Source organism: Aythya marila (genome assembly GCF_965140915.1).
Source record: "Aythya marila genome assembly, chromosome: 7".
NCBI lineage: Eukaryota > Metazoa > Chordata > Aves > Anseriformes > Anatidae > Aythya > Aythya marila.
Window position 1 is genome coordinate 632,978 of NC_139048.1, and position 20,656 is coordinate 653,633.

Consider the following 20,656-nt stretch of genomic DNA (forward strand, 5'->3'; position numbering starts at 1 on the left):
TTTCCAGTATTTATATATATAAGAAAGGAGAATCTAATAGTAAAACTAATGGCACGATTTAAAATAAAAATCTCTAACAAAGTTTGTTACTTTGGGGAAAAATCTTGCCAGGCCTTTAATACACACCTCAGAAAGAACCCGAAGTGAGGTCCCCTCCTTTCGTTCACCAGCCTTTACAAATTCCCGGCAGTCCTACCAGCTTACAAATTACAGAAAATCCAGCCCACTTCAAATTTGGTTTGGCAGATGCAACACCTCATATTGGAGGCTTTCAATAATTAAAAAATAATAAATAAAAACTTAAACATACGCCCTTCTGTCTTAACGCCTCCAAGTAGCCTGGTTATTGGAGCCACTACAGATTTTGAGTAGCAGCGTGCAGAACTGAGCAACTCCTACACTGCACATGGGGCTGCAGGAGTCACAAGCCACACAGACATCTGAGAAGGGGTCTGCAAAGCCACAGACTTCGAAGTGTTGGCACTTAAAGTTCTGGCTTTCTCCTCTTAAGTTTTAAATTTCAGTATACAGGCTACAAAGAAAATAAATTAATGGATTGTATTTGCCAACATCCTAACGTGCTATTCTCTGGTACATACCATATGTGCAGTTGGAGGTGAAAATCTAAATGTTTCTTTCTTTTCTTTATTCCACTTTGCATAGCTTCGAGAGTCCTGACGCATTTCTTTATTGCTGAAAAAGTTAATTTATAGCAAACTTTTAAAGAGGTGATCCCTAACAATAAGAAACAAACTACCAGGAGCCTCTTTATGAAATATTAATTTACCACAGGAGCAGGAAAACTGCCAAGACGCACCGTCACTTCCGACTTCAGTGGAGGAATATAGCACCAAAGAGCAGGACAAAGATTCAAACAAAAGCCGAGTAAACCAAGCGCAGTAATTAAATTGCCCAAAGGACTGGTAACAAGGTAAACATTTCATCTCTGACCTATAGTTTAAACTTGGCAAGCTGAGATACTGAGTAAATTTGAGTGAACATAAAGAAAAATTACACAGTTGTACCAGAAAAAAATCTATTTGGTAACAACTTGACCCATCACGTTTTTAAGTTTCATCAGTAAATATCCTATTAAAACTATATTTACTCTGATTCTGAATGTCCACAGTGCTTCTCTGGTGATTTTTTCTATTTTAAGCTTCAGACTATTTCTCTTCATACTACCACTGTCTGGTATTAAACAATAATTCTCTTCCTTTATTTCCACTGTCTCTCTAAAACTATTTGTCAACTATAATAATACCCAATAGATTAATTTTTTAACAAACAATATCAATAATATACATTATCCTTAGTTTATGTTTATATGGAATGTAACAAAAAGTATGAATTAACTGTAAAAGGATTTTCTACTCAATCCAATGGGAAATCATGTAGTTCCATGGGCAAGTCTGCTAGAAATTTGATAGACACCTTTCTTGTTGCCTCTGAGCACTGTATTTTGTAAATGAAAGCTCGCTCAAGTTTCCACTTGCAAGTTAAAATATTTGAAATTACTTCTTTCCTTATAAATGGTGAACTAGGCAATCTGTTAAGAAACTAAGTAATGACTTTGATAAAACAGTGACATAATACTTGCTTTTTCCTTTGCTTAAATAAAGCTTGCTCTTCTTTTAGCTCCTGTGCTGCTGCTGATCTGCTCTTTTCCCCTCGCCTTGCCTGAATCATCCTATCACAGGACAGAAGCTCAGCGAATTTATTCCTTTGTCTGGACATCCTCCTTTTAAAATGTAAAGTTTGATATTGTTAATTAGATATTGCATATTTAGTAATAGAGCTATAAATACACTCCAAAAACAGTCTTTTTAATTTGCTAGCAATCTTTTGTCAAAGCATAAGACAATCCAGGAATCACAACTGGTAGAACTTCAAGTGCAACAAATTCCCAAAGCATCCTACTTCAATGAGCTGCCTAATTAAGCATACACGCAGTTGGTTTTATTTCAGTATAAGCACAAAAAATATCTAAATTTAAACATGTTTAAGTAATTTACCAAATGAATTACTTCATAGAAAATACTCTAAGCCCAATGATTTACTATGAGGATAAGAAGGCAGGCACAAAGTATGAATTCTACAAGATTTTTTTTTCCATACTGTCCTTATTCTGCTTTCAGAAACAAAAAAGCACACAATGAGAATATTGGTGTCAAAAACCGTGTAATGTATAATTATGTCTACATAAAGTGTAGAAAACAATGAGAATTAGGGAAATGCAAGATTTCAGAGAAGTTTACATTGAGGCATATAGTAAAGACACACTGCCACCTTCAGGTTCTTTTCATGTAAGAAAAGCTGTAGGCCCAATAATGGACATACACACAGGGAAATTAGCAATTTTACTAAAGAAATAAATAACTCTAAATTTCCCCCCTATTCCTTCAGTGCTAGTTAAGCACATGGCTTTAATTAAATTACAGTCAGTATCGTATTGCTTTTCTGGGAGTGACATCACAGACGTATGGATTCAAACATGAAAGGGCAAGCAGTGACACAGAGAAAACAGAAGGAAAGTTCACAGTTAATATAAAAATCCCTTTTTCTGCTTGGTTGAAGTGTGAAACCTGATGAAAAAGGCCAGCACTTAAAAAAAAAAAATAAAATAATAAAATGGTCTGCTCCAGTTTACCAAAAAAGTACTTTTGAGAAATATTTTTCAAGTAACAATAAAAATGTATCTGAATATTGACAGAAAAAATCACTCCTATCATAAATACTGAAACATTCTGAACAAAAAAAGATTAGGAATATTTTTACTGTCTTTACTCTGTCCTTTATACAAAAAGTTACTTCCATGTTTCAAAAAGGATTCACCGACAAATTCTCTCAAAGAAGGCTTGTGTTAATTGCATATTGTGAAATATAACAAATACAGAATATGTCAAAATGCAAATGAGTTTAATGTATTATCTTGCATTTATACTTACTTATCACATTACATATATTAAAAATAAATAAAAAAATAAGATATCTGCAAGATTCTACAGTTCTTTGTTATTCTGTATTATCACATTCTCTCAAGGGTACAATTAACAAAATACAAGTGGAAAAGGAATTAAATGGGAAAATATAAAACAATGGATCGTGTTAATTTTGGAGAAAATATTTACAATCACAGCAATTATGAAAAATACATTCTATATACTTGTCATAAATACCATTTATTCAAATACATATTTGACACTGCATGTAACGCCACATAATAAAATGTTTTTGCATTTTCCACTAGAAACGCAGTTTCCTAGCACTTGCAAGATCCTTGCCATGTACCATTACACGAAAACTTAGTCACCTGCAAAGACCAGCTGACTCTGGGTAGAGCTCTCTGTTCTTTCCATGGTTTTTCTGTGCTTTGGTGAGATCCCGAATTGCACTTAAACTTTGGTCAGCAAGAAATTCTTCTTTTTCATCTTTTATAATTTCTTCTTTCAGCTTCTGAAATCTTAGCTTTTCCTCTTCATTAGGCCAATCATCCGATACATCCAAGCTGGATTGCAACAGCTCACTTAGGTTCAGCTTTTCAACAGGTGGTATTTCTACGGGGATTAAAAGAGTTTACAGTAATCCTACATATCAATTACCTCGTCAGATTTTTATCTAAGAAAAGCATAGTGTTTAGATAGCGTCAGTCTAACAGAAGTGGGATTTGTTGGTCATTTTTTCTTTTAATATATATTCTGTTCTCTTAGATTTTTCACAGTGTTTAAAGCTATCTGTATTCTGGAGGAACCCAACAGTCTCTGACACATGCGAGCAGCATAGTGGCCTCCTTCTAACTGATAATTTACAGATCTCAGTATGGCAAACTCTTCAGACAGCTTTTTACTTTTTTTTTTTTTTTTATTATTATTTAAATAGTCAATACCAGTATGCAGAAGCTGATTCAACAGTGCAATTATATTCAAGTGCTTCATGCTTTTGGCTTGTACTTTCTGCTTAACAGTTTAACAGTTTGTGTGTCCTCGACACCTTGCAGAAATCAATTCACAGCATAGTGTCCGTATTCTAATTCCATGAAGGTCTCTGGTTGCTTGCACTGTGTACACACAGCATTACGGGGACTCTACTACTGCAGGAGCCGCCTGAATGAGGCAATTCTGGGTCTGTCCTGAAACCTGCCCAACTCAGAGAGCCTGCCACAGACCCCAGCAAGTTTTAAATATGGCCCTGCCACAAATACTGTATAAATGACAGTGCCTTCTGATAGAGTATGACATGAAAGATGTAAAACCCTGTTTTGCACTGAAATCTCCACTTTGATGAAATTAAAATGGAAATTTAGACAACAATACAATACAATACGTGTACATATATGGATTGAATTAAGGCCGTATAATCCCAACTTTTTCCTTTCTCTACAGTTTTCTGCAGCATTTATAGTGTCTCAGTGTAGATTTGTGTATAAATAACTACTACATGAACTGTGCATGACTGACTTCAGAGTTGTCTGCATGATGACTGGTTAAAGTATGTTCTATGTATCAGAGGAAGCAAAAAGGCAAAGCAAACGGATACGTAACTGTGAACATGCTAAAAGTGCACAGATGCAATCTGTGAGTCAAATCAGAAGTGACTGTAACATAACCAATTTAAATATGCTGTGGAATTACAAAATCAAAGCCCGTCCCAAACGGCATTTCAGGCTAAAGAAATTCAGCATTATCTCAAGCTACCCCTTTGTAAGTATTAATTTTCATACATCTTTTCACAGACCTTCCATGTTTCTATGACAATGGTTAATTCTGGGGCATACCCACGCTGCCCTGTGTGTACAGCCCGCAGGCACCGAGCAGCTCCCAGGAGCAGCCCCCAGGTGCCTGCAGTAGCGCCCAGCTCAGACCTCAGCCACCCCTCTGGCTGCTCCCCAGCCCTGGCTGCCCCAGCAGCAGCTGTGATTTGGTGTCGCAGCTCTCCCTTGGCTGCGATGCTGAGATGGCACCAGGTGCACAAAGGTCTGGCTCCACACAGACGACAGGCTGAGGAGGTTCCCGACTCCTAGAGAACGAATGCTCTGGATTTCACATCCCTCCTCTTCTCGCGTTCAGAGAGAATGCACTATTCCAAGGCACATTCTGTCATCCTCTCTGCATGAAGTATGTATATACTACTTCTTACATACTGCTCCCATCCAACACGAACAGATGGGCCACGTGGGAGGGAGTAAAAAACTCCTGCATATTACAGAAGGTTCCCAAACTTCATGTGCATGCCCACAGATTCTAAATATTAAAGTCCATGGGATTATTTTTCTTAAAATATACCACTACCTAAACTAACATTAAATATAACGTAATTAAGTTATAGAGCTATGCAGACCATACTTCAGTTTTTTTGTCATTATAATCTATTGTGCTTGAATTAAGTAGAACATAATGCAATCCCATATTTTTATGCAGACAAAAAAAAAAAAAAAAAGGCAGAAGAAAAAATGCCTCAGATCTGCTATTTTGAAGAATACTAAAAATCCACAAGATTTTCAATATTGTGTACCACTGAAAGGGAGTTAAAAACAAAATAACTAGAGTGTTTCAAGTATATTACTTATTCCTTTTGAAAGAAAGCATATAATAAATGTATGTGGGAACTTGGAGAGATATCTGTATAAGTCCCTGTTACTATAAAAACAATACACCCTTGTTGGAAACCACTCTGCTAATTGCCAGGCAGAACTCTCACTTCCCATACAAGCTTCAAGGGTGATCAGCTGTCATTAATTCTTAATTGCTACTGCCGAGTAAAGAGAGAGAACTGAAAAATAATAGATTCATCTTACACAGATAAAAAGGAGACAGCCTATTTGCATAGTCTACACATCCTTAAAAATAAAACCAAAAAACCTCTTTTAGTTCATTACTGAACTCCTAACTCTCTGCTACCGTTAGTTGTAGAGTATCTAAATATACTTAGCCAGATGTCCCTAAATGAGCACTTTCTTGTGGTTAGGGGGTTTACTTCTTTAATCTCACACAAAGGGACATTTTTTTGTTACTATCATATTAAAACCAAACCAAAACAAAAACACACACAATGGTAAGTAACAAGAAAAAATGCTCAAAGAAATTAATTTCCAAATTGTAAAGCAAATTCAGATCAGTAAGAATTTGTGCTCTACTGAGCATTTTGCCACAGTTTTTAATATTTTGCGTACCAGAAGTCCGTCTGAAAGCTACAGAAAGTGCAGTTAATTGGACTGATGTATTCCAATACATCTCAACCCTGACACAGATTGCTTAACAAAATGCTTTCATGTCCATAAAAGGCATAATTTTGAATACCCAGGAGCAGCATTAATTCTCATTGAAAGTGAATGGTAAGCATCTGATATTTTATTCTTACTCCGAACTATTTTTCAGTAGCACAATATGTGGAATTGAGATTGATAAAGAAACACAGTCATCATCCTTACATATTTTGTCTTCATTTTCAGTATCATGATATTTCAAACCATTTTTTTTTTTTTTTTTTAAAGTATTTCACCATATTGCTTAGAATTTTAAGTGGTTCATTCATACTCTGAATTTACGGAGTTCCCATTAACAATAGCATATTTTGGCATCCCTAATTCCAATCTGATACCAATGGTATTCATAGTCATTAGGTTTCATTATAGGAAAGATTAAATGTGAGAAGAGGTCTTCTGTGGGAATATGAGTAGTATTTCTATTATTAATGACTTCTGGAATCTATTTGACCATAAATACTGCAAGTGATGTTGCATCTTTTCCTCTCTGCTGACAGCTTTTAAATTTTACCCTCCTAATGTAAATTTATAGCTGCAATAATGAGGGGAAAAAAAAGAAAATGTGATCTGAAGATAGAAGGCAGGCTGTACTTGTCTTTGAAGAACGTGAACTCAAACACCACGTGAAAATCCTGAGAATGCCATCAGACTTCTGCACGTGGACAAACAGCATCCAACAGCTTGTAGCAACAGGTATGGTGTACAGTATGTGTGTTTGTACTACATTTTTTAAAAAGTAGGTCTGTGCTTCAGACTGTATGTAATTTACCAATTACATCCCCACCTTCCTCATGACACACAGGCAGGCAGAAGGAGCTTCCTCCATTTGTATTTCCCCCTTCCCTTCACCTCCTGCGAAGGACCTGGCCAACTGGCTATGCAGAACAGGAAGAAAGCTAATTCTAAACTCAGCCTGGAGCCAGCTGACCTGCCAGGGCTTCCTGCAGCTGGCCTGGCCTCTTACCCAGAGACTACAGGCAGGTGTGTTTTGGCCTTCTGCTCTTTACATAATTTATTTCCCTAACATTTCTATTACTCCTGTCTCCCTTATGAAGTGTCGTCTACCTGTACACTTACCCTACGCTTGCGTGCGTGGCATGCACACAAGCCATTTGTCAACTTAATGAAGCAGCCCAGCCAGCTCTGTTCATGCTTCTTCCCTGCTGACTCTGAAGAACAGCCCCTGCTGTAAGCGTCCTGTTTCTCTACTCACATCGCACATAATTAAGATATCCTCTTATTACACAAAATACAGCCTTTTCTTTCTCTGCTTAATGGTTTGAGATTCAGTGTTTGCTTTTGTAGCACAACAAAGCATTTTTTTCCTCATCCATTGCAGCTTGCAGTGTCCCTTTCAGGTACAGAGCAGGATGACACTCACTAGCGAAAAGCCAACAAGGACAGCATTCCCTGGCCCACGCTTTTTTCCACAACAAAATACAGTAAATACACATCCATGTGTCCCCAACATACCTGAAGTGGCTGGCTCCATGGAGAGTAGCCTGTCGTTCCCAGATGCCCGAAGAAAGCAGAGGATAGATTTTACTCCCTTTTCTATGACATTTTTAGGTGGAAATTCAAGGGGACAATGTCTCAGATTCAAGGCTGTCAATGAAGTTAAGCTTCCTGTACAAACGATGTAATTTAGCAAACAGTTAGAAAGATGGACGAGTTTTTGGACACATCTAGTAGTTGCGTTAGAGTAAATTACTGGCATTCACTGCGTTTATAATGATTTTGTGATAATTACCATTATCACATATGCAGGTACTATAGACTGCCTTAAGTTATTTACTTGCCCAACTCAAACATTTTTAGCTTGCTCTTTCTAGAACTACAATTGATCCTTTTTTATACACCTAGCGTTGCCAACACTGCAATACTTAAGATTACTTATATAATTCACAAGGGGCTATGTTATTCTTTAAAAACAAACAAAATACTCAGTTTACTCAAGAAAGTTAAGACAAACTAGACTGAATTACATTACAATGTTTGCTTTCTACTTCAAAGTAATTCTTAACAACTTTAACGTTCTGGACTTGATGTACTCAGATAGGACTATCTACAAATTAACTGAGTCCTCTGTGTGGAAAATAAATAAAACAGCTCAAACCCAGTTCCAGAATTTGCACCAGAGGTATGCAGAACCAAACATGTATTTATCATTTCATATACTTTTAGTTCAAACTCAGAGCTATCATATCTTCTACCAAGAACCTCTACCATCGCTCAGCAAGGCAACGCATCTGTGAGCTGAACCAGAAATACAGCACGCATCTGGCATGTATTCTGCCCCTTGATGACTGCAGGGATTTTGTACTTCGGTTTCTAAGATGGTTCACATGACCTTGTATAAAACAGATCGTCATTCTTCTTGTGACTATTTGTAGCTTTTTCTTTTACTTTTTTTTTTTTTGTCCATATATTCTCCAGTTGCTAAGCATCTTTGCGATCTTTTTTTCATTCTTTATTTTTAACTATTTAATTTCTCTCTAAGCAAATAGTTCTCCCCATCTGAGATTAGCCTAGACAAAATGAACGGTCTCACTACAGCTGAGGTAACCAGTACAATCCCTCAGCTCCTGCTCTTGTGCTTTCTCAAATGTGTGGAATTTGTGGTGTTGATAGATCAATGTTTTTACCCAACAATAACTTTTATATATAAAAGGAAATGTATGAAAGATTTCAAGTTTTCCCTTTTTTCTAACGTAATGTTCTAACTTTCTAATTCGGTAATCTTTGGGTTTGCAATGCTTTTCACTCCAGTCTTGCCATTAGCTGTTCTTGCCCAAGGAAACAGAGGGCTACCACCTCTCAACAGCAAAGAAACGTGACATCAATCATCAGCCTCCCAGGGGCAACTGAGCTCAGGCATCCCGCAGGCCTGCTGCAGTCTCCTGCTTCTCTCACAAGCAAAATATGTGCTATGAGTTACTCCTATATCCCTTACAAAAGGGCATCTGCCCATATCCTTATCCTATGATTCTCAGGAAAGGCACAGCATCCAAGACATATATATATATATATATAAAATTATATATAGAGACTTCTTTACATAGCATAAAGTTACACGTGGAAAGAGGTAATGACTGATAGGGTCTTCTTTCTTTTCATATTCTGCTTACTGTCTGGTCAAATAGGAACAAAAGATGCACAGTTTCAGAAATTGGATTTATCATCTTCCCCAAAAGTTATGCTTCATTAAAGCAAGACAAAATTAACAAATTTGCCTTCCCCAATAGCTACACATTTGCAGAATTACATAATGCTTTCAGTCAGGTTTAAAAAAAATAAAATGCTTTAACTTCCTGATCCAGGCAAAAATACAAGAGCTCCTGTCTTAGATCTTTCAAAAAAATACATGTATGTACGAAGTCTCTAAAAGAAAGGTGGAATATTTTGTCTTGACATTTATTTTAGACAGACATGCAGTTTATATTAGATATTTAGGAAGCGCAGCACTGAGAACAGACAGCCCAGTCAATCAGGGTCTGTATTTTCCATACTGTATTGCAGTGTGACTGGAGTCACACCACATCTCCACTCACAGCTTGACCTTCCAGCCTAATCTGTTAGGTGCAGTCAGCCTGCAGGAAGCAAATCTGCTTTACTCGTTACAGCATAAAATGGTGTATTCGCTCTTTTAAAATGTTTTTGTAAAATCTTGCAGAAATACCAAATACATTACTAATAGCTATGCTATTAGATTTTAAATTACCAGTAATTAAAGCTGAAAGAAATGTTACAAAACAAGTTTTACAATGTGATTAACAGCTCCATTTGACATTAGTTCTTTAGAAAAGTCAACTACAGCAATATTGACAAAGTGCACTTAAAAGGAAAAAAAACTAAAAACCAGCACAGAAGTAATGGAAGGAAATGAGCAGCTGAAGTAGGTGGCAGGGCTCTCCTGGAACCTGCTGAACATGGAATTTCTTCTGAGATCTGCTGGATCCTGGGTCTGGTCCCTCGGAGGACTTGAGATGCATGCACAAAGGGGTTCTCCCCCTCAGGGAGAGGGTGTGTACAACCTGCTATATGCAGGACCACGGCAGCTCTGCAGTATTTAATGCAACAACCTATTACTCCCAGGGAAAGCAGATTTGTTTCCATTTCACTGAACTGCCCAACAAACACCTGGCACTTTCCAACTCCATTCTGCTTCTTTCATCGTTAATCTTTCTGTGACCAGCCACAGGGGCAGAGCTGGCAGGTAATTTAGCAGTAGCAGAGGAGAAGTTGAGTTTTCCCATCCCAATGTCAAAATTATTTACTGAGTTGAAGGAAATTCAACTCACTTCTCAAAAACATTTAAAACTTATGTTTTCCCTGCCACAGACCTTATTCAGAACTAGAAGCCTCACACTTCTGAAGTCTGCTAAAGCTGAACTCAAACTGAGAGCCAGTGAAAGCCAGAAGTGCCTGAGCAGTTACTCTGAAATGGCAGTGAAACTGAAACTAAGGTGAGTTAGAGAAACTGCACCCAAACAGGTTAGGTGGAAACAACTGCACTGCACGCGCACCATGCGCTGGCTGCCAGACATTGCTCTGCTGTCACTCAGGGGAAGAGAACTGGATCAGCCTGCCAGTGTCTCACAGGAGGAGGAAACTTCTGGGGAAGGTTTGGAGAGGAATTACTTGGTGCTACAGATCAATGGTGTAAAGGATGAATGACTTGACTACAAACTGAGAACACATGAGAAGAGCAGTGCTGTGTACATAATTACGTTAGGTAGCAAAAAATGCATAACAGTGAAGATCCATGTTTATTGCAGACTGAATATGCTGTTTTGCAATTACTGCTGTTGGTTTTGTAAAGAAATATGTCCAGACAACTTGTGTATGAGCACACCTTTGTCAAAAAAGCAAGCATTCCCAACACTCCAGTTATATTGATTGTTTTCAGTGAGGCAGTGATGGTGAGCAATGTGGAAGTTTAGAGGCTTAGCAAATTGACTGTATTCTACCATTCTAAAAACAAGCTTTCTGAGAGAGCTAATTACCAAAATGCCTTCCCATACAATCATGATTCACAAATTAGAAAACTACTTCAAACAGTTATAAAATATAATGCAGAAGTGGAAGAGTTACATTACCAGCAAGAATAAACGGCTTTGAAGATTCAGCATGTAAAGAACTATTTGGGAATACAATTAGATTTAAAATAGTTTAGTATGAAGAAACTCAATCTATTTTTAAACAAATTATCAAAATGAATCATACAGATGACTTCAGTATTGGAAAAGCGAAGTCTATTTTATCTTGCTGAAAACCACTCGTGGTTGAACATGACTTGATTGTAGTGGGAGAGCTACACAGGACATGTAGCTACAACGCACACAGCATGATGTGGCAGTGTGCACTGACAACTTGCATAACTGGGAGGATGGCAAATCAGCTCTCTACCTTTCAGCATCTTTTTCCAAACTGTCTACTTAAATTTTAGCCTGCATCACTTGCTGAGATCCTTCATTATTTAGAAGTATTCCTAAATTACTCTAAAGAATGCTTAGATGCAGTAATACTACCTTGCTCCTATACTATGCTTTTACTTTTTAAGCCTCCTAAAATAAGTATCACTATACCCATTTTACAGCAGGGGAAACTGAGGCACAGGCAGTCTGGTGACTTATCCCGAGTTCAGGAGCCTACCTGAATTTTCCAGAGAGCCACTGGCAGTACTGAAAAAAGAAGGCACGTACACCAAGTGTCAGCCACCCCACAACACTTCCCAACGAGCACATAGCACACCGACGTTTAAGATCACCTCTGAGAACAAGGTGGCTGACAAAGAATTTTTCATCTCTGACAACTAAATTCAGAACTCACGGTAATTCTGCACAGATCAGGTGAATCCGTACAAAAGCTCTAGGAACAGCCACAGGTATGAAACAGAACTGCTGTTACCACTCAGACTTCTGCTCCCTTCCCAAAGCTTTTTTTTTTTTTTTTTAATTAAAAGCTACCTGTTCTAAGAATAAAAAATTAAAAAAAAAATCAATAAATGAGGGTAAACACTGCAAATTCATTCCAGATGTAGTTGAGAAACATACACAAGAGATGAAGACTTAACAGCTGAGAGGGTTATCCTGCATCATCCTCCCAACTCATCCCAGTTTACATTACAAACTTTGGCATTTATGATACAAGCACCAGAAACCCGGGGTTCGTACTAAGAAAAGAGAAGACAACAGCCCTGGAATGGACACTGCAGGATGGTTACTAAGTTAGTGCTGAAGCTGTCAGCATTAGCTCCTACTCTGTTTCTTGATATAGGTGGTTAGGATGGCAAGTGTACAGACAAGAGAGCAATAGGGAAGGGTAGGAGGAAGAGTGGGCTGGGAATTAGCTTATGAAACATGATATTGTAAGAAAAAGCTGTCTTGTCAAAACACGAGTGTTTTGTAAAAATACACTAGGTTTTGACAACGACTCACATTGTCACAGGCACAATTCCCAGGTTTTCCTCCCAGCCTTTCAGATGGACTGCTTACTGATCTGATGTCCCCATCACTGTGGAGAGGAAGCCTGCTATGCCAGCTGCCCAGGACACGCAGGGGACTTCTGAGAAGCATAGCTCCATCGCAGGGAAAGAAGAAGACTTCAGTAACCTGGATTAAGCCAAATCCAGGAATTACCTCCACCCTCCTTTAGCTAAGGTTCAAACCACTGTGCCTGTGCCAGTCCCAGTCTCACGCTGTCCACTATGTAAAGAGTCGAGACTGAAGCAGCTCAGCTGCTGTGGAGCTGGAGGAGGCATAGTTGTGCACATCTCGTATGGATCTATCTGTGTCTAAACACTACCCTGTAGGTGGCAATGCCACGGACACACAGCCTTTGCCAAGGGAACTGATGGATCATGCAAAGCAAGGCATATGGCAGGGCAGCATCACCCCAGCACAACATTCCTGCCAGCTGCATCCAAGATCCTTGCGACTCAGAAATCCTGACGTGGACGTGGGCAAGTGATTAAGCAAACGATGCCGAAGTTGTGCTATCCGAACTGGCAGAGCAGAGCTGCATGGCTTGGGCCACTCCTACAGTCGGGGTGTCGCTGCGCCGCCCGCTAACGAGCACACAGCTTCGGGAGGCCTGGCTGCAGCCAGCCTCTAGGAATGCCTCCAGCCATCTGTCACCGCTTCACTGCTGCCCAACAAATCCTGCCCTGAAAAAACCTGCAGTGCTCTCTTCCAATTGCTGTGGCTTGAACAAAGACCTCAAATGCAGCAGGAAGGCTGGCATCCTTTTTGGTATCCCTCAGTCGCTCAGCCGGTGAGAACAGGAGAGATGCACATACCCTGCACGTGGCAGGAGTCCCCCAGTGTAACTGCTACACAGAAAGCCAAAGCATCAGCATTGCACCAGCAATGCTTTCCACCAAAATCTTAGCAAAGGTACAGTGCTTGAACCAAGAACAGCTGTGAGGAAGGGGTGTTTTCTGCTGCGCCTGCTTGTTTTCTTAACGCACTGCCCAAAGAGCAGGAAGGGAACATACTTTCATAGCATTTAATACGAATAACAAAGCCGTCTCTCTCCCTGTCACTGCCTGCAGGCAGCCCAGGAGCTCTAAAGCTGCAGACCTCCAGCCCAGGGGGTGCTGCATACTGGCACCCTGTTTGGGGCAGTGTGGTTATGTAGGAACAGGTCACTTCATGCCAGCTGGCCCCAGCACGTGGGAACAGACCTGGGAACGCCCTGATTGCTGGCAGGGATGTCACCTCAGACAGGTAGGATACCTCGTGCAGAGAGTACAGGGAACTCAACATGAATGACGGAGTCTAGTGAAGCACAGGAGCCAACGTGGCTGATCTTACACAGCTGTGAGGATGTATGTGACAGCGAGCAGCTCTCAGCTCGACCTTGGCAAAGGGCAGCCAAACATCAGCTCTGTAAGCAGAAGGAAGTTGGGCCTGGTTGTGTGGCCAGCTTGAGATCATGCCAGTTGTTTGGTGACAAGCCCAGAATCAAGATGTAGCTTTGGAGGTTAGTCTTTGAAGTACAACAGCAGTCTTAAAGCTCAGACAACTTCAAACAGTGCTGAGCAACAAAAAGTCAGGACTTCTGCTGTGAGGACTGACAGTCCCAGGGGTGCTGGGCTCTGCACCCTGCAGGGGCAGGACGAGGAATAGGGACCCCTCCTCAGAAGTCTCCATTCTCAGCTCCAGCTCACCAGGGGCAGCCTCAGGCCAATCCAGGAACCTACACAACCTGCTCAGTGTTCCTTAGGAGCATTTGATTTGGAAATACTTGTGATTCCCAAGTAGTAACTGCTAACGCAAGAAGAGTTATAATGCTAGAGATGTCTTTAAAGTTTGACACTGTAAAAAGCCACTGCAGAAGTTCTCAAATGTAATTGCACTTAGAAATGTCTGACTGTGAGAACACCCCAAAATTTGAGAGTTCTGAAATATGTTTTTTGCTTCAGTTTTACTCAGAGAAACAATATTAAACATTTTTGACCAAAATCCTAGACATTTGATTACTTTTTTTCCTTCTCAGTGAGGAGAATCATTATGTGTGCTCTAACAAAACTAATTCCCTCCCCACCCCCATGTTTTCAACATCATTCTTTAGATACCCAAAGTATTCTAAAGTCTAACTACAGAATCGAGCGTCTATGACATCAGTGGGTACTTACCAAGCTCTGTGGGCAGCTCTTTTATAGGATTCCTTTCTAAAAGCAGAGTTTTCAATTGCCTTTGCAATAAAACAGAAAAAAGAGTTGTGATGGTAAAAGCAAAGTTCATTTAATTAAGCAGAAACATGAGAATATTTTTCCTCCTTAATTTTCTTCTTGCTTGTTTTGTACTACAGAAGGGAACCCAGGAGGCAAATCCATGGCTCTCCATCAGTGCTGAAAAATGACATACCCCCAAAGCTTTCTGGTATGGCAATCTGAAGTTTGCTTTTATGCCCATGAATTACTATGTACTCCTTCAGTATTTAGTATTTGATCTTTCTTTGCAAAGCTTATCACTTTAAACTCTGATACTGACTGTTCCAATTATAAACTCATCATTTTCAGTTGTTTATGATTTTGCTGAGCTGCAACTGTTTGCTTTGTTGAGTACATTCCTCAGGCTACATTTGAGCTAAAACTGTTCAGCCATTTTTGATAATGATATTAGAAAGAAATATGCCCTAATTGTATTTAATTTCATAAACTATTTTTATTTTTTAAAAGCTCGTTTTCTTATTCTTGGAAGCAGCCTAGAAGTTTGGCATGGGTCAGGCATTCATCTCAAATACAAACATTTATGGGGTTTATGTCACACATGACATTTTGGAAGTCTTCTAACATTTAGACAAACCCAAAGCTTTGAAAAACTATCAGTTTGCCTGTGCTTGGAAAACAATTGATATTGTTTAGTAAGTGAAGTGTCCAGAATTGCTGCATGCACTGCTATATAGAGCGTCTCTGATGTGAACTTTTGAGCTACCAAGCGTTGAGGATAGGGTGGACATTTTGTCCAAAAGCAGGGAGGTTGTCTTGTTTTCCCCTTGTAGCATACAGGTACTGACATTAAAGCAGCTATGAAATGGAGACTACTAGAAAAAAAGCAGTAAGAATTTCCTAATTTTGACTGCTTCAGTTTGTCATTTTAATAAGATTTTTTTTTCAGTAGCTTTTAAGTTTAATATCCGGCAATGTATCAGATCAAGTGATATTCTACAGACAAAGCACTGTCCATGCCATAAATGAAGCATCATCCTACTAGGAAAGTTAATGTGTTTTGTTTACCAGTGCTGCAATTTGACTTATTTACTGTTAAAATTCAACAAAATCAAGAAGAAAGCTTGGTAGATTGTCATAATATTTCTTTACCTCTAGTAAAGAGAAAACAAAACAAACATTTTGGCAGCTGCTCAACACTGGATTAACATTTGTGGCAATATTTTAAGACATTTCAATTCAGTCAGAAAAATGCAAGCACCATTTTCATATTTGTAAAGCAAAACATCCAGTTCAGCTTAAAACAAACTTGGAAGCAGCAAGGGACTCCCCACTTCAAGCCCCGAATTCGTTAATAATTTAGGCATTGCTGTATACCAGGTAAAACGCACTTTTACACTCCAGCAACCAATAACAATGAAATGAAGTGATGATCATGAGGAATTCAAGTAATATTTAGTGAATATTTCTAATAAGTATTTCCTAAATTTGAGCTGTTCAAAGTCTGTGAAAAAATACAAACAAGTGTATCACACGGTGGAACAAATGGCTGGCATGGTATCTTCTAGGAAGACACGTAGTGAATACCTTAGTCTCACAGGGTTTCAACCAGTTGTACAATGATAACCATATAATTCACAAGCTATAACATCACTCCCATCCATTTTAAGAATAATTTATTAAAGCTATTTAAAAGATGAAGACATTAGACTCGGCATTTTTCAGCTATTTTTAGAGGCATAGCCTGTGTTTACTGTATTTCTCTAATCAGGAGTTGAATATATAATCATTCCCAAACAACTGACCTTAAAATAACCTTAAGCATCTTATTTCAATGCCACACATTTTTAATTCTGGAAAATTCCATGGCATATACCATTCAAGGATTGTCTTCTTTTCCTTACTACTCTTCACAGAAAAGTTTCTTTTAGAACCAGAAGTGCACTCATTCCTGTGTCAGTTTCTTTTCCTTGGGGCACACATCATTCCTTTGTTCCCAATAATTACTATAGATTGTGTTTGTGGTCTTCCACTTCAACTGAGAAGTAAGGATTGTCCAAGCACATTGAAAAACTGGTGAGAAATTAGCTTTGGTGATCTCAGCAACATGAAAGAAAGTGAATTGTTCAGGGTCACAGCAACATTGTGGACACCCTTCTTTGCACACCCCAGATAAATCAGTGACAGCTAAGCAATCCTTCCAACAGTTAAATACCATGTCAGATGACTAGCAAAAACAGATTAATGGATAACGTTCTTTGACTAAACTGTCCCTCATTATCATGTACAAGAGAAGTGATGTTTGTATCTATGAGTCCATGTTTTCACCTCACATGCGGCACTAACGTTAGTCAGCTACAGTCAGTAAGCTTTACTCAGTCTTAGGAGAAAAATACTAACAGGATGTAAATTTCTGAAGTTAAGTGTTTAGAAATTCACTAACGTAATATTAATTGGACCTCTCACTTCATCTGTGTTTTAGTAAACAAAAATAAGCTTATATAGTGTTCTCCTGCACCAAGATTAATGCCAAACAAAACCATGTAAAAGTCAGACTGTTACAATGAAATTGCAGTAGGACAAATAGAAGAAAAATACATTTTTTATTAAATTGCCTGTATGACCAATGGTCTTACCTGTGGTAACCAATTCCAGGGGGAAGAGCTGTAATCTTGTTAAACCGGAGATCCAGCCAAACAAGATGTGGCAGCTTTTGAAATAAATCCTCGGGAATCATCGATATGGCATTTCCCTCCAGATGAAAGTGCTAATAGAGAAAAAACATAAACATGTGTTAAATCCAGAAATAGAGGAACTGTTCCTTGGCACACAGTGTTGAACATGGAAACTGTAAACTGCTCTACACTTTTACAAAAAGAACAGTTAAAGGAAATTAAGGGATACATGGTTTTAAGTTACACAGATGATTTAAGGACTTTAAAAACAAAATACAACACGTATTAAAGATTGTATCTAAAAATCTGTAGTTTTCCCATGCATCTGGCAAAGCCACAACCCTTTACTGCCTTGCGCTACATTCAGGCAAAGGTATTAAAGCACAACAGCACACACACCTTTACATCAGGCAGTTTATATATTTCCTCGGTAAGATGCTTAATATTTTTTCTGCTAACATCAAGGGTACTTGAAGCTGATGACATGCACTCTTCAATGGCCTTCCTGATCTCTTCTGATGAATTGGAGCCAGATGAGCTCTGTTTGCGATACTCATCTCCAGAGTTATCACCACTGCCATTAAGCCCTTTGTAAGAGCTGTCATCCATTTGTCTGCAAGCCAAAAACACGGGCTCAGTAATTCAGACTGATCAACTGAAGGCAGGTCACGACCTGAGAAAAACCACACAATATTTTGGAAACAGAGCGTCTACAAAGCGAGCTTCTCGGTTCTGTTATTTTCTGATTGTCCCTGGTGTTAGGAATGTATTGTGACACAAAAGGCACACTGCGTGTGTGCGTACACATATATATAACTTTATAACGTACACATATATGTTATAAGGTGTATGTATATCCACCAGGCCACCCTCTCGGGGTGGCAGGGAGCGGTTCCCTTACCTCCCCCAGCCAGACCCGAAGGCGCTCGGGGCCCCTCCACAGCCTGCGCCCTGCCCAGCTGTGGCACACTGCCACACAGACAGCACGAGAACGCCTTTATTTAAAATCTCGTTAATTTTCAACGGGTTTAACGGGTGCTGCAGCATCACCCACACTTTCCCTGAGCCCTCCAGCCGTGGGCCCCACACCGAGGCCCAGCAGCGGCCCCGGCACCCCCGCAGCGCTGCCCCGGCAACAGCACCGCAGACGGGGCCATAACGCCCGGTACCGGCGTGCTCCGGAGGTCTTCACGTGCCTGAACCTACTGCAGGAATGACAGCAGGTGGGATGGCAGTGTTACCACACTACTGCCAGCGCTCATCACCAGAAATACAAGCCGCGTTCAGTGAGGGAGATTTTTTTTTACTTGATGACAAACTCCCTGGGGAACAAGGCTACCGGTGTCGCATTCAGCACCACCAGTTCTCCAGGTATCTCATGGGGCTTCCCTCAGAGCCCCTTTCCTTGCTGCATTTCACTTGTACAGTAACACCGACAGGACTCCGCTACAGGCCAAACACCGCGTGCACAGGGCTTGGCAGCTGGTAGGAAACATCCAACTGCAGAAACCTTCACACCGCCAAACAGCCCCAGCGGTAACATCCTGGGGCAGGCGTGTACATTTCAGTTTAGACTTCTTGTTAGGTCCTACACAGTGCCTGGAAACAAACAGCCAGAGGCTGAAATAGCTCAAGCATTAATATAATACAAAGCTTTGATTCTGCTAAAAAAAGTTTAGAAACGTTCTTACCTGCACTCACTTGAATCATCAATCCTGTTGCTCAGAAGCTTCTGACTCCCAAAGACTACATTAAAAACTTCCATTTTGTAGGAAACATCGGAAATCTGAAGGAATAGTCTGGTGGATAACTGCAAAACAACATACTCTCATTTTCACAGGAACAGTTTGCTTAAATTTGGAACTAAGCAGGCCTTAACCTCCACATCTGTTTTGTTGCAGGGCCACAAGCCTCTGGAAAACATAGTGGTACCTGGGCTGAAGATGACAAGGCACATATTGCTCAGCCTGAATTAATCTTCACCTTGAAAATACAGATTCTACTAATTGTGTTATTACTGCTGACTTCAAGAAAAAAGGTATGATTGGTAATTTCATTACGCTGTTCCTGGAACAGATATTCTTTGAGGCTACTTAGGTGATTAAATTCTAATTATGAGCAATATTTGTAAACCAGAGGGCAAAACTTATGAACATTAAAATGGAATCAATGGAAATGCTGTACTGAAAGAAGTACTGAATTGCATTTATTTATGTAAAACCCAAAGTATTTTAGGATAATTTTAAGATTACGTAAGAAACACATTAGGATTAAAACTAATGACATTAATTTAAGCAGTGTTGTTTTTTTCAGCTGGACATTGAGATCAAAACTTCTTTAGAATCCTTTAGCACAACAGTAATCGGCAAATGTTTTTGTGAGCATTTCAGGCAGAGAAAGTGAATCTAGAAAGCTACTCAACTTAGCTGAATCACGTTAGAAGAGGAATTTCTGTGCTCCTTCAAATTCAGTTGTCTTATGACTAAAACTTAAACAACAAAAAGTTTGCATGCAAGGTGGCAAACAAGCAACAAACTGTATGCTTTTTTTTTCCTGATCTTGAGGTATAACTAAGGATGTTTCATTTTATTCTTTTTTTTTTTTTTTTTTTTAAAAAAAAAAAAAAAAAGGAATTCTCTCCTGGAAACAAGATCAAAACAAAGTGAACGTACAAAAACATCATACAATTGCTCTGCAGATAGAAATCTCTCAAGGGCAGGCTGTCATAACAACCTTGTCTAGCCTTGAGGGGATCTTGACCCAGCATACTAGGGCAGGTCTGCATCTGGAACAGTCATCCTAGTGATTGCACTTCACAGGGAAGTGATGTCAGAACAGGGAAGAACAGTGAAAACAACGAGCTTGAGTGGGTTAGCTGTAGGTCTGCTCTTCTATCCAGAAAAGCAGTCTTCTGACAAACAGAGAACCTGCTGGGACATTGAAAGAGTTTTCCATAGTTGCTGGGGAGTGTTTTTTACTCCTTCAGCTGCAGAGACATTAACATAATTTGCAACAGACTGAAATGAATGTCATGTCATCTCC

At 39.4% G+C, this 20,656-nt stretch overlaps 1 protein-coding gene across 1 annotated transcript; it reads right to left on the minus strand.

Moving 5' to 3' along the window:
* Positions 1–3,309: 3,309 nt before the first annotated feature.
* LRRC27 (leucine rich repeat containing 27) lies at positions 3,310–19,379 on the minus strand (the record flags this gene model as incomplete). Its single annotated transcript, XM_082764626.1, has 6 exons — positions 3,310–3,557; positions 7,736–7,888; positions 14,904–14,962; positions 17,576–17,706; positions 18,014–18,227; positions 19,306–19,379. 6 exons carry the CDS (start codon positions 19,377–19,379, stop codon positions 3,310–3,312), a joined length of 879 nt encoding a protein of 292 aa, XP_082620752.1.
* Positions 19,380–20,656: the final 1,277 nt, after the last annotated feature.